Source organism: Furipterus horrens, unplaced genomic scaffold (genome assembly GCF_987537825.1).
Source record: "Furipterus horrens unplaced genomic scaffold, mFurHor1.1.pri manual_scaffold_3, whole genome shotgun sequence".
Taxonomy (NCBI): domain Eukaryota; kingdom Metazoa; phylum Chordata; class Mammalia; order Chiroptera; family Furipteridae; genus Furipterus; species Furipterus horrens.
This window is the reverse complement of record NW_028327173.1, coordinates 161,779,270-161,807,129: the sequence shown is the minus strand read 5'-3', so window position 1 is coordinate 161,807,129 and position 27,860 is coordinate 161,779,270. Positions and strand designations below refer to the sequence as shown.

At 42.2% G+C, this 27,860-nt stretch overlaps 1 protein-coding gene and 1 pseudogene across 1 annotated transcript in view; one reads left to right on the top strand and one right to left on the bottom strand.

The window, feature by feature from the left end:
- Window positions 1-1,830: 1,830 nt before the first annotated feature.
- Window positions 1,831-27,860, bottom strand: part of AQP9 (aquaporin 9) — a 44,373-nt gene continuing 18,343 nt past the window's right edge. Inside the window, exons 2-6 of the mRNA XM_090270665.1 lie at window positions 20,101-20,227; window positions 14,817-14,954; window positions 13,882-14,000; window positions 8,791-9,008; window positions 1,831-3,800 (exon numbers count right to left, since the gene is read on the bottom strand). Coding sequence (XP_090126791.1) covers window positions 3,626-3,800; window positions 8,791-9,008; window positions 13,882-14,000; window positions 14,817-14,954; window positions 20,101-20,227 — 777 coding nt within the window. The 3' untranslated portion in view covers window positions 1,831-3,625. The remainder of the gene's footprint in view (window positions 3,801-8,790; window positions 9,009-13,881; window positions 14,001-14,816; window positions 14,955-20,100; window positions 20,228-27,860) is intronic.
- On the top strand, window positions 24,541-26,214 carry LOC150016558 (PRELI domain-containing protein 1, mitochondrial pseudogene; annotated as a pseudogene).

The window sequence follows — 27,860 nt, the reverse complement described above, 5'->3', positions numbered from 1 at the left end:
ATTTACCTGTTTATTTGTATAGACTTAGAAAGTTAACACAGTGTGTCTGACCAGGACTACCATTTCTCTGTGTGTGTGTGTAAGTAATCAACATGTTTTCTCAGAGAACCCAAGTCCCAGTTTAAGAATTGATATACATTTCTTTGTGGGTGATGGTTGGTGTGTTGAGTAATTCTGTTTAAACTGTCTATCTATTAAGAAGCCTGGAAAATTATGTAAGGTTGAACTAACATAGTTTTTGGTAGCTTCTACCCTTGAGACTTCTATAAAAATGTTCAACAACTTGTTCTAGGTATTTTATCAATGATTTTCCATCTGTGAAACTGTGTTCTGAACACCGCCCCTGCCCTCGCCCCCCACCCCATAGAGCTTCTTTTCTGAGACCTCTAAGGGGCTGTGTTGGGTTAGGTGGGGAGGGGTGTAAGATGATATCACAGGCAGAATGAAATTCCCATCCCCTTCCCCACCATTTCTCCATTTATAGTAGCTTTGGAGGTTGACTTGTGGGTTACCACATGTTTTTATTGGAACAATAGGTACTGTGGCTCAATAAAACTTATAAATCATTCTTTATAACTGGAAGTGGTAATTCTTTTTCCATGATGACATTTCTGAGCACTGACATACCTTTAAATGAGACAAGTGTGTGTGTGAAAGCAATGTAAAGGAAGTAATCATTCATATTTCCAGGATTAGATTTTAAACGTGACATTTTTACTCCACTTACCCTGTTCAATAGCTGAATTTAACTCTGTCTCTTACTGGTTAGAAAAGTCCTACAATGTCAGACATGCCCTGAGATCTCAACTGGTAGAAAATCATAAATTCTGTTTTTGGCATCGATAAATGTTTCTAATAAGTTTTAAGGTTGACAAGGAAGAGAGAAGGGGGGCATGTTGCAATGTTAGCGCTTAAAGAATCCTTTTTGACAAGTAGGTTAGTTGTTTCTAACTAACTGATTTCTGATAATGAACATTCAACCTCATAGACATTCTCTTGGATAAGAACCTGACACAGGCAAACACACATGTTAGGTGGGGGGAGGGGAGGGCTTGAGTGTGAGCACCTGGAACAAGAACACTTTTTCCTATTTTAAAAAACATTCCTGAGGTTGATTGTCATAAATGTACATTTCCTCTTCATAATCACCAAGTAGTGTATAATGAACACCTGTGTGGATCATAGATTCCACAATGCAACCTGAAAACTCAAATTTTGGGTAGTCTCATCCTCTAATAATTACAATCCACCTCCAGGGTCTGTTTCTGACTCATTTGGCCTCTCTGTTTTTGGAAGAACTTGAATTAAGGAGTAGGATTTCAACGTCTTCTCTAATCCAGGGTCTCTCAGCCTCCACACTGTAGACAGTTAGGGCTGAATAATTCTTTGTTGGTGGGGGGTGGGGGGAGATGTCCTGTGCGTCATAGGATGTTTAATAGCATCCCTGACCTCTACCCGCCAGATGCCAGTAACACCTGTTCCCGAGTCATGGTAACCAAAAATGTCTCCAGACATTGTCAAATGTCCCCTTTGCAAGAGCGGTAGGTGGGAGTGGGAAGGGGGCAGTAGGAGCCTCTGTTCTCTGATCCATGAGGTTCTCAAGACTGAGAAACTTACCAAGATTAGCTGGCCACCACTAGACTCGGTTCTCGAAGAAACCTTAGAGCCATGTAGTTTACCAAGTCAATGTGCTGCACATTAGAATTACCTGTGACTGGCTGTACATTAGAATAACCTGTGACATTACGAATGACCAACTGGGCATTAGCACATTAAAAAACTCCTCAGAAGATTGAATTTGGAGATAGGCTAGACAATCTCTGAACTAAGTGTACTTAGCAATCTTAATATTTATAAAAACTCAAAAAAATCCAATTTTATTTCAAATAGGAAATATCCAAGTAGTTTTGGAGCAAGAAAAAAATTCCATATGTCAGTAGATTACAGAACACAGGCCACTGGAGGTATTTCACATCTGCTTTTTGTGGTTCTGTTACTATCACAGAGTCATTGAAAAACTGGGTCCCTCTGGGAATTCTGGGCTTTTTAACAGTTTGACTAAAGATGCGTCACTGGATGTAGAGCAATTTCTCTGGTGTTTGTAACTCACAGGCTCGTTTGACCAAAGAACATCAATTAGAGGACTTTAAAGGGAAGAGCCTAACCCAGAGGAAATGTCCTGAATGTAATGTTTAGGATTAGCAGGGAGGGAAGATCAAGACTGAGCCATAACAACGGTGGCCTAGGAAAGAAGGCCTTCTGATAATATTTTCCAGCAGATGAAAAATGTGATCAAATCGTTACCTCTTTCCTTTGTTAATGCTTCAAAACAGTGGGAATAAAACCAGACAGTGAAGGTCTTTTATCTTAGGATCCAGGAGAATTGTGTCCAGAAGGTGTACACATTCTGGCAGCTGTCAACCCCGCTCCTTCTGGCCAGCCAGTAAGGGCAGGCTGAGAGTCTCAGCCAGTTGCTGATCTTCTGGAAGCTGTAGGATACATGAGATGTTCCACTTTCCACCTGACCTAGGCCACTTTCTTAGCTTCACTGACATTTTGTTTTCTTATCTGAAAAATGGGCAGCATGATATTAAGCTCAGACAGTCCCTGTGAGGATTCAATGAGAGAATGTGTATAAAAGTACTTTGTTTCCTGCAAAGCCCAGGAGGTATGTTATTTCCAGGGAACTTCCATCCTGTAGATCATACTAGACCAGGAGCCAATGGCTTTCTATTTTGGCTGCTGGGGCATGTATAGAAAAATGGATGAGTGTAGCCATTGACTTAACTTGTCAAATGTCTGTCCTCAAGTGGGCAATTAGGAAAATAAATTTGAGCTAAGAATACAGAGTGATGTATATTTCATGACTGAGGTTATGATTGTATTTTAGGTTATTACATACTAAAGACCAGGAAATTAATTGGTGCCCTCTAAAAATGCAAAGAGCAAGGGATTAATCTGATAAATGGTTTCCATTAAAAAAATTTCATTTGGTTTCCCAAATTTATCTTGTTTCCTGAGGTCTCTGAATGCCACAATGTCCTTCTCTTATGTTTTCCAGCTGCATTCTACTGCTTCCTCCATTCCTAGGTTTGGAGAATACCAGTATTTATCCAATAATAGTGGCACAGCAAAACTAGAGAGTTAACCCTTTAGTTCCCTAATTCATGGATATGTTAACTGAAATCACTGTTTCATCTTTCAATTTAGTGTTGGTTGATATTCAGAATGTAACCTTTGTGGGTCTGAAAATAAGACTTTGGGTGATACTGTTTTATACAGATGATACAGTTGAGACTATCCAAATAAGTCCATGGTCAAAGTTGCAAGTTATTAGTGCTTACCCAGTAATGAAATTTCACATGAAAGAATGAAATAAAGAGGGTGGAGAGAAGGCTGTTTCAGAAGACAGTTCACACTATTCTTGGGGGAGGAAACTGGTAGAGAAGAGGTCAGTGTTTTCAAAACTTCATTCAGATGCTTTTCCAATTAGGTGTCCCAAATGGCTAGCAGAGAACATTGAGCAGATCCATCCTAGTCTTATGAAGACATGGACACCTGGATGCCATTTTTCCTGAAGAGAGCATCAGCTCAGCTGATTGTAAACCTAGAACTGAGTGCGCTACTACATTATCACACTAAGTTCCTGTTTCTCTGGTTTGTCTTCAGGTTGTTCTGCCTCGAAGTCTGGGTCAGGATCTGGATGGTGGATTTCAATGATAAAAACATAGACGAGGCCTCCAATGACAGCACCAACCAAAGGTCCCACTACAGGAATCCACCAGAAGCTATTTCCAGCTCTGAAATCAAACAAGGAATTAGTGGTTTGTCACTTGGCCTTCTCCCTGCTGTTACTGCTTGTTATTCACTAACCAGCTCGCCTTTCTCACGCCTATGGCCCCCTTTTCACACAGCAAGAGGTAAGCCTAAGGGCACTCACTCAGTGCAGCTTGGCAGCCTGGGTTTCCCAATACCCCTGATTTCAGACGATCCATTCCATTGTCCTATTATTACTTATGAGAGAATATGTGCCATTGATTTTCCTTTCACAAAATACAGTCCTTGAATGTGGTCATAAGAGAGGGCACCTAGTGAAAGTCCAGGTGGATGATTAATGAGGAGTTCTGAGGATCACGATTGGAAAGATGTGGAGTGATTCCGGGACATTATGGGGTGGGAGGGCAGCCCCAAAATAATCAGGAATGTTTGTTGATAAATGAATGAAGTTTTTAAAAAAAATCAAAGGTGGGCTATGAATTATGTACTAAATATAGTTTTGGTGCTTATTTTTTGAAGTCTCAGCTTAAAGTTATTCTCTGATAAGGCTGTTGTGCTGTGATTCCCTCTCCCCTTCAGAAATCCTCAGTGCCAGGACGTTATATTAAAGGTATAAGTTCTGTGAGAAAGCAGCTGTCTGTATGAATTGTCACCATCTCTTTTGGAGACAGGACATCCATTTACATAACTCAGTAGAAAGCACATGAATGCTCAGAAGCAAGCAAAACTATATCATACATTGCTTAAGACATATACATTTGAGATAACTTTTTAAAAGCTGTGAAATGGTGAACAAAAGAAAAATTCAGGACAATGGGAGGAGGGCAGGAGAAACAGGAGGAGCAACCGATCACATGAGGATTCCATTGTGTTCTGTTGATTCAGGGCTGTGCCTAATAACATAATATCATGATGCTTAATAACTACACAGAGGGGCTTTTGCTTTGCATCCAATTTTGGTGAGAAAGTATAATAGAGGAAGTAAGCACAAACAGGAGATCTGTCCTAGGATTCGCGAGACCTAGTTCTAATCTCGGGAGTCTCTAGGAGGTCTTTCTGCACATCTCCCCCTCTTTGAGATTCATACTTCCATCTGCACAGGGGTCTCTTCCACTTGGACCATCAGGCACTCCTACATTACAAACCTCAGGTCATCCATGCAGGCGCGCAGGAACGGCACCGAGATTGAGCACAGCAGCCACAAGATGTCACTCTTACTGCGTGGGAGAGAGGACACGGCCCTGCTCTTCCTGCGGCGTCCTTCCCCACAACCCCAAATTCAGGTGGAACTTTCTTGAGAGGCATAGGGGCTTTAAAGAACTAGGAGATGTCCTGGCTGGTGTGGCTCACTGGATTGAGCACCACCAGCCAGTGAACCAAAGGGTCGCTGGTTTGATTCGCAGTCAGGGCACATGCTTTGGGTTTCAGGCCAGGTCCCCATTTGGGAGCACTCAAGAGGTAACCACACATTGATGTTTCTCTCCCTCTCTTTCTCCCTCCCTTCCCCTCTCTATAAATAAATAAAATCTTAAAGGAAAAAAAGAACTAGGAGGTCCTTCATTTCCTTTCCTCCATCACTATTTTACGGCGAATATCTCACTGTCATTTTAACAGATTAAAAGTCCAAGAGATCTGCCAGGACACATGTTCTCCTCTCCCTTGTCCTATCAGAGCTGAACGCCATGTGCTGGGGTTGCAGGTCATAAATGGAAGGGCTCAGATGTGGCTCCCTGCCTGGCCAAGTCTTAAATGGGCACAGGGTTATTTGTACGCTATGATTTGGGGGATGCCAGGAAAATGTCTGTGCTGATTGCTTAAGGGGCCATCATCAGGGATTCATTCCTTTGGGTAAACCTTTAAAAACTGAAAGCCCTGGCTGGTGTGGCTCAGTGGATTGAGTGCCAGCCTGTGAACCAAAGGTTTGCCTGTTCGATTCCCAGTCAGGGCACATACCTGGGTTGTTGGCCAGGTCCCCAGTTGGGGCCATGTGAGAAGCAGCCACACATCGATGTTTCTCTCCATTTCCTTCTCCCTCCCTTCCACTCTAAAGATAAATATAATCTTAAAAAAAATTAAAATTACCCCTGAGATCCTTCATCCATTAAGTCATGAACATCTTAATGTGAATTCATGGAGAGAACCTGAATGGGAAACGTCCTCACGTTTATGGGAAAAGCAAGAATCAGTCAGGGTCTGTTGACTCCTGCTCTTGTTGGGCCTTCTAGTGGTCCACTTTCAGGTCAGCCTCACTGCTTGCCACACAGGGGCAAGCGAGGATATGAGAATAAGCATTCTTGGCTTTATCTGAGGGTGTAGATTTAAGCTAGGATACCTACCAAGATGCTTACCTTGGCTAGAGAAACTTGAAAGGATGGGACTCTCTCGGGACACTTGGAAACCTGCTGTCTCTCAAAGGTTTTCTTAGGAACTTTTTCGTTGAGGATTACCAGTAAGCCTAGCTTTTTCTTAACTGGTTTCTGCCCCCTCTACTCTCTCCTTTTTAATCTATTTTTATATGATTATATCAGATTAATTTTGCTAAATTAAAGTTCTAAGCATGTCAAACTTTTGCCCTAAATCTTTTGCTGTTCCCCATAACCTGTAGAATAGGGAGAAGCAAAAACCCCCAATTTTCATTCTGGGAGTCTAGGACCTTTAAGGGTTGTCAATAATTGCCATTTCCATCCTTCTTCATGCACCCTTCCAGCTAGCCTGGACCCCTTGTTGTTTTAACATTCAGTGTTTTTATACAGGATCCTCTCCAACTGAAATATCCTCAAACGTGTCCAGATACCACAAAATGCCCCAGTTTCACACCATAATTCCTAAATTTGGAGCTGCAGACCTTCTCTCAACTCTTAGAGGCAACTAGTCAAATTTCCTCTGTGGCACTTGTCAGCTTCAACCTTGCGTAGGAGCCTATGCTAACCCCTCTGAAATAGAACAATGCACTGTGAAGGGCATCACCTGGGTCTTACCATCTCTAGCACATGGCCTCGAATAAGAGATCGGGTAGCTGCATGGACGAATAAATGATTGCATTATGGGAAAAGGCCCTGATGCTAAAAAGGGACATGGAGTTCAGTTCAGCATTTGATGATTCAGCATTCTCCCACAGATATGGTCTCCTACCACATACTTAGCAAAGCCAAGAGAGAGTAGACAAGATCTCTGCCTGTTTCAGAACCACCATCACTCACAGAGCTTTGGGTGAAACACCAAGCAGGGCTCGAAGGGAGGCCAGATCACCTTGGAGCATCTTAGTTCTAGGGGTCTGTGTGAAGCTAACAGAGGTGACTTGGTAGTGCGGGTAGTGGTCTCCTGAGTGAAGCTCAGGAGTGTGTGATTAAAGGAAACTCATGGGCTAATTTTGGACTCTAGGAATAAGGAGATCTTTGGGACTTACGTTTTGATTTTCCATTGGAAGAACACAAAGGATCCTTTTCAGTTGGGGACATTTTATTCAACCTTCTCATGTTCTAGTGGTGATTATTCTGGAACACAGCCTCTTAACTATGTATTCTTGACATATTTGGCCCAATAATTCTTTGTTTGGGGACCAGTCCTGGGTATTGTAGGATGCTTAGCAGTATCCCAGTATCCTAGCCTCTACCTACAACTTCTGTCCTGACCCTCCCCAGTTATGACAACCAAAAATATCTCCAGACATTGCCAAATGTCCCTGGGGACAAAATGCCTCTGACTGAAAATCACTGCTCTAGAAAATTCATTGTATTGCTAATTTCTTAAAGATAGTTTTGTGGCTTGATTCCCCTTGTAACCCTTATCTCCTTGGACATGTATGGAACACAGCATTTATCCATTCCTTTGTCCAGGAACTTTTATTGAGACTCTGTATGTGCCAGGCCCTATTTTAGTCACTGTAGATACAGCTGTGAAAAAGCTCTCAAGGTCTCTTTCCTCATGATGCTTCTATTCTAGCAGCTCTCAACGCTGCCTGTGGTAGTGATGTGAATGCAGAGTGTTGCCAGTTATTGGCTTGTTCTTCACACTTTTGAAGGCAAGACAAACTCTCACTTAAATGCAGTCATCACATGGATATGACTATTTGTGCAGGTCAACATTTAGGGACAGTCAAATCCTTTGTTCTGAAAATTTGTTGCCACGTGTTTTTCATACTTCTCTTTCTAAATTTTAGAGCCCTGTTTCCTGAGGAACAAAAGTAGGTTCCTTTCCTGTAGAGAGACGTGATGAGTGGATAGGGTGAGTCACTGTGACTTTATGGGGGGGGGGGGGAGTGGAAAGGAATGAATGAGCAAAGTTTGTCCTAGTAGCTTGGTCCTAACAGTTGGCATGATTCCTCAGCACATTCTGAGTTGAAAGCACAGGGTCTTGACATTTCCTGTGCACAGGCTCTCTTTTATCTCTGATAAAAATTTTCTACTCATACCTGAAGACCCAACCCAGCTTCTTCTTCAATTGTGCCTCTCTGAGCTTCCCTAGGCAGGGCTAGTCATTCCTCAGAACTTGGTTTTAGGGGTTGCCAGAGCACTTATTACATTGCTCAAGGATGCTGACTTAGCTAATTTTGAAACTTCCTTGCCTAACTCAATGACCACAGCATAGATAGTGTTCAGTGACATCTACTGAATGAATGAATGAGTTAATGAATGAAACATAGCTAGCATGGTTCACTAGAAAGCCCTGTAATAGTGTTGAAAGATGTAAACTCTAGTCCAATTTTGTCACAAAGTGAATCTGTAGACAAGTTATACAATCAAAATGCATTAAACCATATACCAATTATATATAGGACAGGACTATCTCTTTGGAATTCTGTCTGTCTGTCTGTCTGTCTCTCACACACATGCACACACAGCTGCACCTTATCATAAATCACCAGTGAAAGATTCCACACTCATGACCAGAGTGTGCACTTGACCTCCACCCCTCCAATTGTATGCGCCTCGACCCCAATTCAAAGCACAGCCTATCCTGATAAAGCACAGCACGAATCTTTCTCTTCCCTCTGCCCTCACCAGTGTTACTTACGTGAAGACCTCAAACCCCCATCCTGCCAAAGCAGTGAAAAGTCTTGGACCCAGGTCTCGAGCTGGGTTCATGGCACAGCCACTGTTCAGTCCCAAAGAGGAAGAGATAACAATAATCAGGAGGCCAATGACAACAGGCTCTAGGCCTTTGGGTGCTCCCAAGTTTCTGGAGTCAAAGATGGCAAAGACAACCATGAGGAGAAATGCAGTGGCCAGTACCTGGGGAAGAAGAAAATATGCAAGGGTTTAGTCTCTATTCTGTCCATTTTCCCACCTCAAAATTTACCTCTTCTTGTTAAAAACAAACCTAGTAAGAACTAACATCCACTGGGTGCTCCTTTTATCACAGCACTCTCAGGCGTAGGTGCCAATGTTCTCCTTTACAGATAGGTTGCCTGCCCAGGGTCGGGCACTTAGTGGCAGTTATGTGTGGACCCAGAGAGTGAGGCCCTAGAGACTGTTATCCTTCCTACACTCTCCTGCTAAACTACTACCCAGCTAAACAGAAAGACAAATTGCAGGGTGGAAAAATGAACAAAGAGGCTCATTCAAACTGGCAAGACAAATAATGTGAGCTATCAGTAGGTAAGTGGGCAAAGGAAACGAACAGAAAATTTATAAAAGAAAAGTAGAATTAAGAAACAAGAAAGTGGGGAAACAGATCTGTAATGAAAAGAAATGCAAACAACACCAAATGTGCTCCCAGGCTTTCCCAGCAGAGCTGAACGTGCGCCACACTCCTAAAAAGAAACTCAGCAGGAATTTAGGAATATGCATTTAAAAAATTATTTATTCAACTTGATCCCATTGGGTATTTGAGAACCATACCATGAAAATAATCTAAAATATGGAAAAATCATAAAGCAGATGTGTTCACTTAACCATTACAGTTGACCCTTGAATAACGTGGGTTTTCAACTGCATGGGTCTCCTTATTTGTGAACTTTTTTCAATAAATACTGTAAATGTACTTTCCCTTCTTTATGATTTTCTTGATAACATTTTCTCTAATTTACTTTACAGTAAGAACATATAATACATACAACATACAAAATATGTGTTAATCAACTATTTATGTTACTGGTAAAGCTTCTACTAGTCAACACTAGGCTCTTAATAGTTAAATTTTGAGAGAGTCAAAATTTATATGCAGGTTTTTGACTGCAGGAGGGTTGGCACCCCTCACCCCCATATTGTTCAAAGGTCAACTGTACTTACTGTATTGAAAAACTGGAAGCCACCTAAGTACACAACAATGGGGAACTGAGTGCCCATTTTATAGTCTATTATATAGTTATTAAAAACAATATCCCTGACTGGTGTGGCTCAGATGGCTGGGCATCATTCAGCAAAGCAAAAGGTCACTGGCTTGATTCCCAGTCAAGGCACAGGCCTAGGTTGTGGGTTTGGTCCTGAGTCAGGCATGTGTGAGAGGCAACGGATCAATGTTTCTCTCTCACATTGTTGTTGCTCTCCCTCTCTTTCTCCCTCCTTCCTCCTTTCTCTAAAAATAAATAAATAAAATCTTTAAAAAATAATATAAAAGCTAAGGGGTAGCATTTTAAAAAGCTTCTGATATCACGTAAAAAAGATGTACGTGCATAATACTTTACATTTAAAAACACACTTAAAAGGAAACTTCAAAGAGAATATACATTCTGAAGTGGAGGTTTTTAGCTTGTGTTTTTCCCCACTCTGTTTTCTAAACTTCCCAAACTATTATCTTACTTTAACAGCTAAAAGACAGTGACTATTTGCTGAACACTTATTATGTGCCAGGTACTTCCTATGCTTTATCTCATTAGAACTTCAAATAACCTATGAGACCAATCCTATTATTATTTTCAGTTTACAGATGAAAACACTGGGGATGAATGAGATTAAGAAACTTGTCCTAGTGCCCAGAGTTCATAAGCAGAAGAATCAGAATGACAACCAGGCAACTGATTGTACAGTTTAAGCTCTTCATCATTTCGTCTGCTTTCTGAATTAATAATATTACAAGAATTTGTGTTCAAAAGACATGTTCTCCCAAGAGCTCTCTTCCTTGGGAAACTTTTCCTGCTCTCCCAAGCAGAGTGGAAGCTTTCACCTCTGGGCTCCCATTGCATCCTGACTTGATTTCTATCCTCGCCATTATCACCCTGTAGGAGAGTGATCTGTTACTTGTCAGAGGTCCCAGCCCTGTACTCCTTGAACAAGGAACAGCATGGAACTGCACCTGGCTGAGTAGGTGTCAATAATGACTTATTAGGTAAAAGAATGATGTTCTGTTAATGAAATTATAGAATATGCTTGAACAATAGAAATGTCCTGGGGCCAGCTTACTCTCCAGAGGAGAAGGAAGGAGGAGAACATGTCTGGAGGACTCGGTGCAGAGAGACTGTCTCTGCAGGAAAGTTATAGGGGCTGGAGTTTTCACTTTGTCATATTTTCAGAACAGACTAAGAGGACAGGAAGGAGGCTGTGGGTCCAAATCACAAGGAACAAAGACATCATCTTTTTCAATGCAAGTCAAGGTTTGAGAAAGTCAGCATTCTTTCTCTTTTACTGCCAATGGAAAGAACCTGAATTCACATGAGAAATCTCTAAAACTCCTTCAACAGCTCTTGACTCCAATACCGTCTTCATTACAAGATAAATTGGGCTTGAATCGAATGGAAAGTATGATCCCTGAGAAACCCCATAACTCTTACTCATCCTTAAAGTCCATTCTGAGGTACCTCTTGGGACCCTTACTGACTCAGCTAAATGCTCTAGTCAATATGTGCACTCAAGGCTTAACAGTTCTTACCCTCCCTGTCCTTCCTGACCTGCCTCAGAGAATAGACTTTTGACACTTTGAAGCTAGAAAGAGTCACCTGGTCATCTCTCTCTGTTAGTAGAGACTGATGCCCCGAGAGGTGAAGAACCCCTACCATCTTGCTTTCAGCGATCTCTTCCCCCTCTCTATCCTTGCCTCCTCACATCTTTTCCTGTGTTGCTGTCCCCAGTTTAGGAAACAACTACCTTCTTGTCTGCTTCCTTCAGGTGGCACTAGTTTTCCCTACTTTCCAGCTGGCTAATCTAGTCTCCAATTTAGAAAGTAACTTAAGAGTGATATATGCCACATTGTTCAGCATCTGGTGTTTGAATCTCTTCTAGAATACCTTTTCCCCACTTTCCACCCCTAGAGGTAACCCAGACAAGCCTCTAACACCCTAGTGACTATTGTCCTGAGGCAACAGGGTCTGTATTTAGCCCAGCCCCAATTGCTAGAAAAGTTTTTCTTTTCTTGAACATGCTTTTAAGTCGTCACAATTTCATTCATTTATGAACTCATCCATTCATTTAATAAACATTTATCATTTATTGAGCACCTATTATTTAATCAGGCTTTGTACTTCCACCAAATCTCCATGGGGAATAAACACACCAAATCTAACTTCTTTTGCACTTGACAGCCCTTCAAATCTTTGAAAGCCACCATCACATCCATCTTCCCCACCTTCCTAACACACCTTCTCTTGACCAAACTTCCCCATTTCCACTCATTGCTGTGTGACATCATTACCCTTTTAGTTTCTCTCCTTTGGTAGCATGACCACTTGAAGTGTGACATTTGGGAATGAGTCTAATACTCCCTGTACAGAGTGGAGTAAGCCCTTCAACCACTTCATTTGAATACCATGCTTCTATTATTGCAGCTTATGATAATATTCTTTTTCCTAACATTTCTCTGAACCTTTTCCACTGAAACTTTTTCTATCATAATTGTTCAACTAGACTGTTCCAAGTTGCTAATGTGACACCTACAGCCCAGTTTCTTATCTAATTATATTCAGTTTTGCATTGTTTCTTTTGTTTTTATGTGATCATTTTGTTCTTCAACTAGATTCTAAATTACCTGGGCAGATACTGTTTACAATGCATTTTCCTCATATTATTAATTCTAGCCTTATCAGTAACCTGATAAGTGCTAATATTAGCCCCATTTTACAAATGAACAACCCAAGACCAAAAAAGTTCAGTAATTTGCTGGTTTTGCATAGGGAGTTGGGGGCAGAAAAATTATTTTAATTTAGGCACTTGGGTTCCAAGTCTTGGATCTTTGCAACTTATATTTCCTTTCAACCCACAGCCCGGTGTCCCTCAAGCTCCAGACACAGGGCTGAGCACATAGTGAGTGTGCAGTAAGAAGTTGCTGCCTGTTTGGTTTATTGGTCAAAGTGTAAAAGAACAATGCTGAGACCATGAGAACATTGATTTTAACATAGATATTTTGCCCACTGAACGGAGGAGGGCAGAGTTGGCAAACAGAAAGATCCATTTTATCCATATGTGCACTGTCACTTGCCTCATGTGTAAGTCCTATACACAAGAAAATGACTTAGAGTCCCTCCCTCCCTCCCTCCTTCCCTCCTTCCCTCCTTCCTTCCTTCATTCCTTCCTTCCTTCCTTCCTTCCTTCCTTCCTTCCTTCCTTCCTTCCTTCCTTTCCCTGCCCTGACCAAGCTGGTAGGCAGCATTCCTGGGATACAGTAAGGGAGGAAGAGTCTGTCGAGCTGACAATGTTGGTCCTGCCACAGACTGACCAAAATAGTTGTGCTATTGGCCATACCACAGATTCTTTGATGCAGACAAACTTTGATACTTTGAACTTCCTTGAGAATTTGGATAAACCTATTCACGTGAGGAGACAGAGAGGATCTGTGATACCTAGGGATCAACTACCTCATTACACAGTCCTTGAATGGAGATTGAAATGTCTTTCCTGTGGTCTCCATGTTTAGATCATGTGCACAAAAGAGACGTAATAGGGAAGCAAACCCTATTTGTTCCTACAGAGGTTGAAATGTCCAGTCATCCACTATTTTCTGGACCTCAACTGGTATGAACAAGTTTATATATTAAAGGGAAGCAAAAAAAACTTTTAATAGTATCAAGTTCGACAAAGGCAAAAATTTGTCAACAAAGCTTGGGTGATACCTAGTGACCCCTGACTTTGGAAACACAGCCTTTCCTTTCTGATAAGCCTATAGTGCTCCCATACAGTCTCCTTATTAAATACTATCTTTTCACCAAAGTTAGCTCTCTGTTGAATGTACACTTACTTGGTCTGCAAATGCATTCGTCAGAGACAGATAAGGAGCTGGGTATGTTGCAAAAATGTGTGCTGTTGCATTTTCTCCCACGATGAGTAGTTTCCCACCAGCAAAGGACATAAGTGCATCTGTGGAAGACAGAGCTCTGCACGTTATGTTCTCTGGGAAGGGGTGAAGGAGATCTTATGCCAGGTTGTGTTAACCAGCTCCGGCCAAACACTCAGGTTTAGTCTGGAAGATCCATATTGTTTACCTTCTTCATTTTATAGTCTGAGAGTTTCAGAGATGACCACAGAAGTCACAGGATGGAGGATCAAGGGTAGAAAGCTCTTGCTGCCCTCAATGGTTCACTCTAAACTGAGCCAGATCCTTAACCACTGGAAACAATCTTCATTTGGGGGAGTTATTGGAATTTTTGAGATTGACTGAAAGCCAATGTAGAACTTGGACCTACTCTAGGCAGAATTCATAACTTTAATATGAGTTCACAATTTGTGGGTGTCATGTATAGTGAAGTTGTCCTTGGAGCAAGGGAGACAGCAGTCCCCACAGAGCCAGTGCTGACCCCAGGTCTCTCCTAACACAATTCAATTCCCTCATTTTTCCAGAGGAGGAAACTGAGGCAGGTAAGATCAGATGACTTATTTCAGTCGCACAGCTATTTATTTTGTGCGTGTTCACATTATAGCACCAGTTGGGCCTAAATAGATGCTTCCTTTGATTTCTGCTCCCCATTTTAAGTTGTGACCATTTTCATTAAGAGACTTCATGAGTTTTTCCTAATAATAATGTTGGCCCCATTATATAGAACCTAGAACTCTTAGAATTGATTGTTGACTGTAGACTGTTCCCTAGTCTTGCCTTATTGTGCCTCTTCCAAGTAGTACTGATGTTTAAACTATGCCCAGCTCTCCCTAAACTCTGGACTCAGGGGTCTTACTCACCATAGTAAATACCAAAGAGGATGGCAGCCCCTAAAAAGGCTCCAAAGAACTGGGCTCCCACATAAAAAGGCAATTTGAACCATTTCATCCGTCCAAAGAGACACATTGCAAAAGACACAGCTGGGTTGATGTGGCCACCTGCAAGGAAAATAAGATGATGAGGAATGGTAGAAGGCCGATCAGGGAGAATTATTATGATGAAAACCCTGGGCAGAACTTAGTCTTTTAGGTAGAGATCTGTATGTGAGGACACAGAGTCTTTTGTGTGTGGAGGCAGGGGAGAGAGAGGGGTTAGGATGTTTAGCTTTGTCATATATTGAACAGGAGGAAACTTGTACTCAAGTGCATCATTTTTTAAAAGATTTTATTTATTTGTTTGTTTGTTTATTTATTTATTTATTTTTAGAGAGGGGAAGGGAGGGAGGGAAAAGAGAGGGAGAGAAACATTGATGTGTGGTTGCCTCTCATGTATCCCCAGCCGGGGACCTGGCCCACAACCCAGGCGTGTAACCTGACTGGGAATCAAACCAGTGAGTGACCCTTTGGCTTGCAGGCTGGCAGTCAATTAACTGAGCCACATTAGCCAGGGCAAGTGTATCATTTTTTCTATCTATTTATCTATTTGTCATTTATCCATCATCTATCTACTGAGTTTTCTCTATCTATAGAGCAATAACCTCTAAGAGATTGATGTGAGCTGTTAATTTCAATATACTTTTTAAAAAGTCAATATACTTATATAATATAGTTATAAGGCTTAAATCTATATCTAGTAATTTCTCAGTCCATGTCCAGAGGATATAAAAACAATCTAAGAACTAAAAAGAGATGTCTCTGTAAAGGGCAATGTCCTTTGACTTTTGGGCTGTGCCTGTCACTGAGGTAAGGGGCTTGGTTTACTTTGAGGTGATCACACTATCTGAGTGGATTCTCCATAGTTCTTCTGCGTAAACAATATATTTCTCTCACACACAACTTTAGTAGCATTCTGTCATCCCAACCTAAACCATGGCTAGAGAGATCAACCTCCTTGATTCGCCTCTAGCCACAAGATCAGACAGAGTTTGCTCTGGTAAGTCGCTAACATCCCCAGTAGGCTTTGCTAGTAACAACATTCATTGAACACTTGCCAGAGGCTATCACAGGGGTATTATGTGCCCTTGATCTTCATAAGAATCCAGTGAGACGGGTACTACTCCAGTTAACTGGTGAGGAAACTGAGGCACAGAACTAAAGTAACTTTCTTAAGGCTGCATGGTTAATAAGTGTAGAACTAGAATTCAAACCCAGGCTTATCTGAACTCTAGAGCTTATGTCCTATGTTATATTACTTCCATACCTTCTTCACCAAGTTTATAAAGGCTTCTCTGTCTGAGTGGGCAGAAAAGAAATGAAAAGAACACAAATACGTGGGCTCCCTTCCCTTCAGACATAAGTTGAACATTTGAAGAATACAGATGACATTTCATGTGGAGGGGGAATTAGAGTTACTTTCAGTGTGACCACATTAAAGTGGGGACCTTTGGGCTGTAGATATAGTTAATAAAAAAAAAGGATAATTGATGATAATGGTGATTATGATGATACTTAGACATTTGACCCTCCACAGTGCCTATAAGTAAGCTAGTTTTCGGAAGCCCTCCCTGTGAAGTGAAGAAAGCTATGCTTATCCCGAATCTCTAAGCCAAGGTGGAGAGAGGTTGCTCTGTCTGCTGCTGGCTAAACCACAAGGGTTCTGTCTACATATGCCCCTGACTCTCAGGAACTAATATGAGCAAGAAAATGCCAATATATCAAAGCACAGAGGATTTCCTGAAGCCTTACAAACACGTGACCTGTTTTGTTTTATTTTAAATCCAAGCGAGTTGCCGTTCTGGAGACTTTCCTAGTGTACTAGGAAAGCTGGAAACAGATTAGGGACAGGGAGCACACAGGGCAGCGCAAAGTTCCTGAAACCGACCCTGTTGCCCTTCTCCCAGGGGCAGGTTGGAGAGTGTCACTCAGTGTGAAAGGACTAGGGTACCTCAGAAATCACTTCCAAAGAAAAATGCCTCCCCTCAGATGAGTCCATCAATGGAAGAGTATTTGTTTAGCAAGCTCTTCTTCCAAAATAAAACTTCCCATAGGTAGGTTTTTTGCTTTACAGTCTCTCATAAGCACCCTGAGACAGGAACTATTATATACCTTGGATTTCCCATGCTGCAAGGCAGTTAGTAGATGTCGAAGAAATAAATAGAGACCTTTATCTAGATAGCTCAGACTACATAGATCTATAGAGATCTTTGGAGGCCAGAGAGGGTGTATCTGGGAGGGTGCTTTGCAAAGCAATGAGGACAATCCCCCCTTGCAGAGGTGAGTGGTCACTCTGGCTGACCCAAAGGACAAGGCAGAGCAGTGTACTGGAAAGAACATGAGTGCTAGAGTCAGAGAGTGCTGCACTCAAAGTTTGGCCCTGCCAAGGTTGTTGTGGTGATCCGATTATTCACCCAAAGAGCCCGAGGGGCAGCGGGAGCCCACAAGGCCTCAGATAAAAGTCTTAAGTGAGCAGACTGAACTCTTTCAAAGTTCTCTTCTAGACGAGTGCCCTCCTCCTCACCACCCACGGACAATTCCATGACAGAGATAACCTTTATATTTTATTTGTCATTAAGCAAAGCTATTTTGATTTTTCTGTGAATTTATGTTACTTATAAAGTGTTACATCACAATAGCCACCGTAGCCTAGGTACAAGCAGGCAGTGTGTCACTCAGTGTTGACGTTGCACAATGAGGGCATTGGGAGTTCTGATTGGCTGGGTCAGGTTCCCAGACCCCTGGCATGCCCACAAGGGAAGCAGGGTGCTGTAACTTCTTTGTAGTTAGGTAATGTTTTCTATTTCAAAACCAGAGGACAGCTTACCTTACCAGTCTGTGACCACAAAATGAGATCTCGTTTATGTTTATGCCCAGTATACATGGGTTATGTTTGGAATCCTCAAAGAGGGCCTCACCGATGCTCACACAACATTAAGTTAGCTGCAGCCACTATGAGAAAGTCACCTCCTGCACACTCTCCTCTCTTATTCCTGCGGCCTCTAAAGCCAATACTGAGTCTGCATGGATGTCATTGGTGGGCCAGGGTATTGTCTGTTCATGTTCCCAAAGCCACCAGTTTTCAGGGAGCCTGACCAGTGCTAAGTTCCAAACAGAGAAGGGTTCATGAGCTCTATTTCCTACCTTTCATCAGTCAAGCTCAGAAACTGCTCTACTTGTATTCTGGGGTCTCACAATCTCTCATGAACAATCTGACCAGCTCTCAACCCTCACCCAGAAACAAGTCTATTAAAAACAGTACCATCAGTTCTGGCCCTCATCCCTCTTGTTCCAGGGGCTTTACCCTAGTCCAGGGGCCAGATGGAAAGTCTGCATACCAACCTTCATTTACTCTCCCCCTTCCTGCTAGTCCCTGTCTTTGTCCTCCTGTGGTAACTGCCCAAATTCCCTAGTATATCAGTGAATGCAAACAGTCATGAATAGTGGTGTGGTAAAGGGTGTTAGTTACATGGGTAGGATATGGAAAAAAGTAATCTTAAGTAAATATTTGACGATGTTCAATTCAGGATGTCATGTAAGCAAAGTACTCCAAAACCACAGTCTACACATACACACACACACACACACACACACACACACAAACTAGCTGAGAATATGCTCACATTTGTGGAAACCACACCATATGAATGGAATGGGAGCATGTAGGGGTTGCAAGGAGCATGCCTCATGCTTGCTTTAATTTGTGAGTGTGCTGTGTGTGTGGTGCCGAGGCCTGTGCTGTAATTAAGCCCCCATACCACATGCATATTCAGGGTGCTCTCCTGGTTATTCTTGTGCCTTAGGCAGGCAGTACAGTACTGGGGTCACAGCAGAGGTTCGGCAGGAGTTTGAACAGAAACACTGCTCATGCCAAACAAATTACATCTAGAAGGATCTGTAACCTGGACTGCCCCAGGATCTGAGTCTGACTGTGATACAGAAAATGGGCCAGCCACCAAGTGACTGCTCCAGCACTAGGCCAGCTGGTTTAACGGCAAGCCCTGCCTGTAATGCCTTTCCCAGAACAGACTGTTGGAAATGTTGTGTAATAATGGGGATGTGAGCTTTGATGTCATGTAGACCTAGGTCAAATCTTTGGTCTGCTTCTTTATCAGCTGTGGGACTTCTGGCAATTTACTTCATCCCTCAGAGCTCCAGTTTTCTCTGTAGAAGGGAAACACTAAAACCTACTTCAGTCCTGCTGGAGAGGAGAGAAGATAAAGTACATACAGCAGCCAGCACAGTGCCCAGCATGCACCATTCCCTGCTTTGCCTTATCACCAACAGTCTTGTCTTAGTGTTCTGAGCACCCAAACCAGGCTGCTGAAAGATTCCAAGAGCCTTTGGGAACCGGGTCCTTTTCACAGTCCCTTCCTATATTCTCAGGCTGCAGTGAATATCATTTCATCTTGCTTCTTAGAAACTTGAGAATGGCTTCTAATCAGCCTACCACTTGGGGTATAATTAGACTAAGACCTTTGGATCAGACCTGCAGGTCCATGAAAGCACTAGTCAGTGACCAGACTCTGAGTATCATGACTGAAGGTCCAGGGACTTGGCCTCTGTGGAGTGGCAATCTTCACTGGGCTATTCACAAAGTATCTGGGAGATAGTTTCCAAGTGTGGGATAGAGCAGGTAAAAGACTGTATTGACAATGGACGAACAATACGATTCAGTGGCCAGATACAGGGATCAGTAAGTTCCAAGTTCTAACCCCCATTTCTTTTTCTTTTTTTAAATTTTTTGTTTGTTTTACAATTTTATTTATTTATTTATTTATTTATTTATTTATTTATTTATTTATTTATTTATTTTTAGAGAGAGGGGAAAGGAGAAAGGGAGGGAGAGAAACATCTCTGTGTGGTTGCTTCTCATGCGCCCCCAACTGGGGACCTGACATGCAACCTAGTAATGTGCCCTGACTGGGAATTGAACCAGTGACACTTGGTTCGCAGGCCAACACACAATCCACTGAGCCACAATAGCCAGGGCTTAACCCCCATTTCTGTCTCTTGCTAAATGTTGTCTTTGCACATGTCACTTGCCATTTACTGGACATTTAATTTTATCATCTTTAAAGATAAAATCAAATACATACTCTTCTAGGACTCCTGAGATCTAAATAAATGATGTTATATAAAGCACCCAGCATTGTGCTAGCACATTGAAATGGTTGAGATAATAGTAGCTATTATTATTTCTATTACATACCAGAGACACCTCCAGTCACATAAATGGCCATAGAGACTGCCATTGCAAATCCAACATTGATAGTGACGATCCCTCCAAAATGTCCTCGACTGAGGATAGCTTGGGCAACACAGCCACATCCAAGCACCTGGAATGAGAGGAAGTTCAACAGGTGGAAATGGTCACTGTTGAAGACTTTGACAAAGTAACCAGAGCTACTTTTCATGCAAATCCATGGATTGGCTGCCACAGGCTTGATACAAATCAAATTATAATGCTCCAGCTGTGCACAGATCATCAGGAGTCAGAGCTGACTCAACAGCATGTAACACATAATATGCACCGATAGCAAAAATGATGGATCTGGGGCTGCATTTAGCTTACAGATGAGTTTTGCTGGGACTGTGCAGTGTTAAAATTTTGCCTACATTTATCACTCAGGTAATTTCACACAATGATCCAGATTTCTGGTTTTTACTTTAAATTAAACTTTTTATTTTTAGATCATTATAGATTTACATGTGGTTGTAAGAAAGAAAACAAAAAGATCCCATATACCCTTTATCCATGGATTCTTCTTAATCAGTCTGATGTAGCAACCTATGGGAAAATAATTTCCTGGAGAAAAGTAGCAGCTGGCTGTTCCCTTTAAACAGAGCTTATGCTCTTCCAATTGGCTCATTTCACTTCGCTGATTTAGGTCTCCTTCCTGGCCCCCTGCTTTAGAGGCTGCCAGTATAAACCAGATTAGCCTCACAATCATGTATGTCCAATGAGTGGAAAGGCCATTTATACCATGTAGAAGGCTTTTAGAAAGAGTCTGATGTGCTTAAAAACAAAGAAAAAGTGTGGGGTGATAAAACTGGTAATCAAGCCTTCCTCATCCTCATGTTTTTTATTCCCGATGGAGCTGTAGTTTCCTTGAGAGCAGAGGCTGCCAAATTCACTGCTTCTTGTATTTGCTATGGCACCAAGCACAATGCTATAAACACTCAGGAAACAGCCGTAAAATGAAGATGAAGTGTGATGGTCTTTAACAGTCTTCAGATGGTAAAGGATATTTTGGAGAATGGAATAAGTGTTCAGAAAGGTTTGGAATAAATATATTATGGTACATCCATTCAGCAGACTACTGTACAGTGTTCTGTACAGTATAATAAAATAGAATGAGAAAGATCTGTGGCTTCTGGTCAAGATGGAAGCATAGGCAGATTTGACTCACCTCTTTAAACAGCCACATCAAAATTACAACTAAAATATAAAACAATCATCACTCAGAACTGTCTGAAATCGAGTTGAATGGAAGTCTGACAACTACGGAATTAAAGAAACCACATCCATTCAGACTGGTAGAAGGAACACAGATGTGGGAACAGGGTGGTCCCCCACCTATGTGTGGTGAATAAAAACTCGGGAGGGATATCTCGGGAGTGAGGAGTCCTGGTAACATACCAGGTCCCCCAGCTTAGGGTTCCAGAGCCAGGAAGATAAGGCCCCATGATTTATGGCTGCAAATACCAGTGGGGATTAAGTTGGTGGAAGAAAATGCTGGAGCCTCAAGCAGTTCCTCTTAAAGAACTCACACACGGACTCACCTACACAGACTCACTCCCTCTGAGCTCCAGCATGGGGGTAGCAGCTTGAAAGGAACCAGTGGTATACAGGGAGACACTGAAGTATCTGGAATCAAGGCGAACAGAGGCCATTGTCCCTTTTTAAAACAGTCTTCCACAGAGCCAGCAAGCTGGTGCCATATCTGAGACTCCATCAACCTGGCTAACACTGTTTGACCCACCTTAAATTCCCCAGAGACTCTACCCTACTCAGCTTATGGGCCTACTCAAGCTTCTTTTCCATGTGAATGGCTGGTCTTGGCTCATGCTTCCCAACTTTCTAATCCTCTTAAACAAGCAACAGCTGGCCTCAGTGAACTTAAGGTCTGACACTAGCAGCAGCCATCTCATATTGCTTTATAGCTCAGGAAGGGTGGCCCAGGGCAAAACATAGGTGGGAGCTAACCTTGGCCTGCATTACCTGGGAAACCCCAGGGCCAGCCCACACAGTGGATAGTAATAGACCATGTTGGAGCATCACCACCCTGCCCCTGCACAGCTGATCCTCCACAGAGGGTGGAGGTTGGTGGTCAGTCATCACAGCCAATCCTTGCAGCTGCCTGGCCTGGGTAAATCCCTCCCATTTATCTGCCAACAGCAAGCCAGGCTCAACTACAAGAGGGAGGTGTACTCAGCCCACATGAAGGTTGTACCTTGAGTTCCCAGGTTGGGTGACAGGTAGGATGTGCCACTAGACCCTACAGGACACTTACCACATTAGGCCACAGTACCAAGACATGGAGTCAAAGAAGATCCCTAATACATAGAAATAAACACAGGAGACAAAGAAATATGGCCCAAATGAAATAACAGATCAAAACTTCAGAAAAAGAGTTAAACAAAATGGAGATAAGCAATCTGTCAGATGCAAAATTCAAAACACTGATTATAAGGATGCTCAAGGAACTTAGTGAGGATCTCAACAGCATAAAAAAGATTCCGTCAGAAATGAAGGATATACTAATTGAAATGAACAGTTTACAAGGAAAGAACAGTAAAGTGGATAAAGCTGAGAATCAAATTAATGATATGAAACATAAGGAAGCAAAAACAACCAATCAGAACAACAACAACAAAAAAGCAATTCAAAAGAGAGAGGATAATATAAGCAGCCTTTAGGACAACTTCAAGAAGTCAAACATTCACATCATAGGGGTACCAGATGGAGAAGAGCAAGAAATGGGAAGTCTATTTGAAAAAATAATGAAAGAAACCTTTCCTAATTTGTTGAAGGAAATAGATATGCAAGTCCGAGAAGCACAGAGAGTCTCAAACAAGATGGATGCCAAGAGGTCCACTCCAAGACACATCATAGTTGAAATGGTTAAAAATAAAGAGAGAATCTTAAAAGCAGCAAGAGAAAAAAAGTTAGTTACCTACAGGGGAGTTCCCATAGACTGTCAGCTGATTTTTCAAAAGAAACTTGGCAGGCTAGAAGAGATGGCAAGAAATTTTCAGTCTTGAAAAGCAGGGACCTACAGCCAAGATTTCTCTACCTAGCAAAGATATATCATGTAAAATCAAAGGGCAGATAAAGAGCTTCCCAGACAAGAAAAAACTAAAGGAGTTCATCATCACTAAACCATTATTACATGAAAGCTTAAGGGAACTTACCTAAGAAAAAGAAGATCAAAACTATGAACAATAAAATGACAAAAAGTACAAATCTATCAACAATTGAATATAAAAAACAAACTAGCAAACAAGAAAAACAGAGACAGAATCATGAATAAAGAGCATTTAAATGGTTTCCAGAAGGGAGGCGGCTGTGGGGGAATGGGTGAAGAGGTGAGGGGATTAAGAATTACAAATAGGTAGTCACAGAATAGCCATGAGGATGTAAAATATAGTATAGGAGATGGAGTAGCCAAAGAACTTATGTGTATCACCCATAGACATGAACAGTGGTGGGGGATTGGCTGAGGGAGTAGGGGGTGCTGGGTGGAGGGGGGAGCTAAGGGGGAAAAATCAGGACAACTGTAATAGCATAATCAATAAAATACAATTAAAAAAAAATCTGTGTGTACCAAGGTATATTTTTCAATTTAAAAACAAGATGGAGAGCAGTTTTAAAGCACATTGCTAATTGTATTAAAAATACATTTTTTAATATATATATTTTTATTTTTATATGCATGGGCTAGCTTCTTGAATACACAAGCATCAGGAAATGGGATTGGACCCTGTGGGAGGAAAGTAGATGGCTGAGACAGAGGATGGACAGAAACTTTTCATTGTATATCCTTTTTCTTTTTGCCATGTGACTTAGTCCATTTGTGCTGCTCTAACAGGATCCCACAGAATGAGTAGCTTATAAATGACAGAAATGTATTTCTCAGTTTTGGGCGCTGGAAGTCCAAGAACAGGAGGCCAGTATGATCAGGTGAGGTCCTCCTCTGGGTTGCAGACTTCTCACTGTGTTCACATGGTGGAAGGGGAAAGCTAGGTCTCTGGGATGTCTTTTTTATATGGGCACTAATCCTATTGATGAGGGCTCTGCTTTCATGATCTAATTATTTCCCAAAGCCTCACCTCCTAATAGCATTACCTTGGGCATTAGGTTTTCAACAAATGAAGTTGGGATGGGGAGGGAAAACAAAAACATTTAGACCATAGCACCATGTATTTTCTAATATTTAAAAGAGTACCCATATATTCATTGAATGACCATTTAGTCATGGTCCATTAAAGAAATATTTTGTAAGAAACTGTGATATATATATATATATATATATATATATATATATATATATACACACACACATACACATATACACACAATGGAATATTATTCAACCATTTTTATGAAAATCTTGAAATCTTGAATGAAATCTTGCCATTTGCAACAATGTTGATGAAACTTGAGAACATTATGTTTAGTAAGGTAAGTCAGAGAGAGAAAGACAAATACTGTATGATCTCATTTATGTGTGGGATCTAAAGATGAGAAACCAAGCTCATAAAAACAGAGAACAGATTAGTGGTTGCCAGAGGCAGAGGTTAAGGGGTGGGGGAATGAGTGAAGGTGATCAAAAGGTACAATTTTCCAGTTATAAAATAAGTCCTGGGAATGTACAGCATAGCAACTCTAGTTAATAATACCATATTGCATATTTGAACATTGCTAAGAGAGTATATCTTAAAAGTTTTCACCACAGGGAAAAAAATCATAACTATGTATGGTGTGGATAATAACTGGACTTATTGTGGTAATTATTTTGCAATATATACAAATATCAAATCATATTGTACAATGGAAACTGATATAATATATGTCAATTGTAACTCAAAAAAAGAAAAAACACTTGTTGAGGGAGGGCTATTGAGAAAGATGGGACGGTGATATGCAAGTTTGGTAGGAAAACAACAGAACAAATGACCCTCAGCCATCCTCACCCTGTGGTTTAAAGAGCCAGTATAGTCCTGGAGGAATAAGTTCTGGTCTGTAGAATCATCGGGTCATTGTTCTTCTATGTCAAATTGGCCAAACATATTTTAGAACACAGAGTCTTGTTTGTGTTTCCTAACTAAAGAAGAGCAACCAACTGAGGGAGGACTCAGCATCAAATAATGAATATAATGTAAGGGCATATAAGGAAAAGTTTCAGAAACAAATACATTTAAGGAAGAAGAGATTCAGAATGTGAAGGCTTCTTGTCAGGAAGATAATAACCAGCTATTTTCTTTCCACAAAAGAAGGAGAAGGGAGCCGGAAGAGGAGGGCAGTGGCAACAGGTGGAGCTCAGCACGGTGGTGACCGAGTGGCGTGCGTAGCGAGTGTTCGCTGAGCCCCAGCCTGGCTTCCGCGTGCCCCTCGGGTTCTGCAACTCTGTTGCTACACGGGTGCTGATCCCCCGCCGGCTGGGACGATGGCGAAGTAGTCCTGGACCAGAGCGTTCTCCGGAGTTCTTGGGACCAAGTGTTGGCTGCCTTCTGGCAGCGGCACCCGATTCCCTATAGCAAATATGTCTTGACAGAAGACATGGCGCACCAGGAGGTGACCCCTGACGAGAAGTTCCTGTCCCAGAGACTCCTGACCAAGATCAACCGGCTGCCCCACTGGGCCGAGTGACTATTTTCTGTCAAGGCTGCTCACTTGGTGTATATCCTGGAGGATTCTATTGCAGACCACAGAACCAGACCATGATCACCTTCACCTGGGACATCAACCACGCCCAGCTGATGGTAGTGGTGGTGGGGAACAATGTGTTTACTATGTGGACTCTGATAACAGCGTCTGGACCAAAATCCACCCAGAAGCTTGGGTCTTCTCTAGCTTATTTGGCGTCTCCAGAGCTGTCTAGGAGTTTGGTCATACCTGGTGCAAAAGCAACATGACCAAGATGATGAAGGGCTTTGAATACATCTTGGCCAAGCTGCAAGGTGAGGCCTTTCCAAAACCCTTGTTGAGACAACCAAGGAAGCCAAGGAGAAGGCAAAGGAGACAGCACTGGCAGCTACAGAGGAGATCAAGGACCTTGCCAGCAAGGCAGCCACTGAGCAGCAGCAGCAGTTTGTATAGCCAACCCCTGGGGCGGCAGTACACCAGACCACCTGGCTGCACTCCCTCTGCCCTCCACCCTTGTGCTTTATTATTAAAAGTCAACTTCTAGCCTGATCTCCTGTCTGGGTGGTGGATTGGCAGTGGTGTCTGTTTGGCATCTACAGTGCACCAGACACATTACCCATGCCTGGGCCAGGCCTGTTTCTTCCCACATCAAATAGCCAAGGAGAGAGGTGCTGTGTCTTGCCCAGGGTCACAGACAGCATACAGCAAAGGGGTCATAAATGCTAGCCTGTAAGTTCCATAAGGGCCGGAACCTTTGTTTTGTTCTCTGCTGTGACCTAAGTACCTGGAACAGTATCTAGCACATAATAGGCATTCAATGAATATCTGTTGGTTTTTAAAAAATGAGAAGGGGAGTTTGAAACTGAAATATGAGAGGTTGCACATAAACAATTTTCTGAGAGTCATCAATTAATTCTAAAGAGCTTTCCCAGGGCTCATTGATGAAGTCTTTCAGAGAAATGTAATTTACAAACAAAGGATGTTTAATACATTTGGAATAATTTTGGTTTGCACCTCCTTGAAGGCAGAGAAATTATCTAGATGATTTTTTAACATCCCCTTTAGTCCCCGGTTCTAAAATATATGGACTTGTGCCATTTCTAGCAGCTAGACAGTAAGAGAGCAGTAGAGGAACTTGGTATCTTGAAGGAAGTACTTAGGCTACATGTCACAGGCTGCCTTTGAATTTCATCCCAGACTTGGTGGCAGACCGTACTTTGAATGCCAAATAGAAGTTGCACCTGGAACATGTCCCTTTTTTCTTTTCAAAAAATAAGTTCCTAGGTTCCAGGCATAACAGGACAGGGAGAAAAGGGGAGAAAGGAAGAAAGGCATTTGAAAGAAAGAATTCCCACAAAAGACTAATTGGTGGGCAAGGTACCCCATCGTTCCCCAGTCACTGAGGCCAGATAGACTTGCTGGCATCATTTGCTATTCCTTCCCCTTCTCTCCCTTGGCCACCCATAGCCAATCATTCCCAAGTCTTCTGAACCTTCTTCTGCAGCTTCCGACCAGCGTCTCCACGTCTACATCTCCCCACATAGTGCCAGATGAAGCATTACTCATATACTCCCTCCCCGCCTTGCTCAGAAAGTCCTGGCACAAACACCTCAGCCCAGTACTCAGGGGTCCTCCAGTGCCTTGCGTCATGACCCCCAGCCTGGTATTCTTCAGAATAAATCTGTATCAGTTAGGCTGGCATCCTAGTCCCTTTGAGTGCTTTGAGCTCACGTCACAAGTGATGCTCTAGCCTTATGAGTATCCGCGCTACAGTTTTCTCTATAAATCATCCTCCTGTCTTTGAGGTGCCAGGCTGCCTATACAGCTGCCAGCCCTAGAGGCAACACTGGCACCAAAGAATAACAGTGATTCAACACAGATGACTCAGCTTTTATTAATGTAAGTTCAATCCAAATCTATAATGACCCAATAATAATAATAATCACTCAGAAACAATCAGTAACAACATCATACAAGAGAACTGGGGGATAATGAACCCAAGTTCCAAGAGTCCAGGTGAGGGAGGCAGCCGGTCAGCATTTTGCAAGGCAGAATCAACGGCAGCTTCAGAGTTAGCTAGAACAGGGTCATTGGGAGCA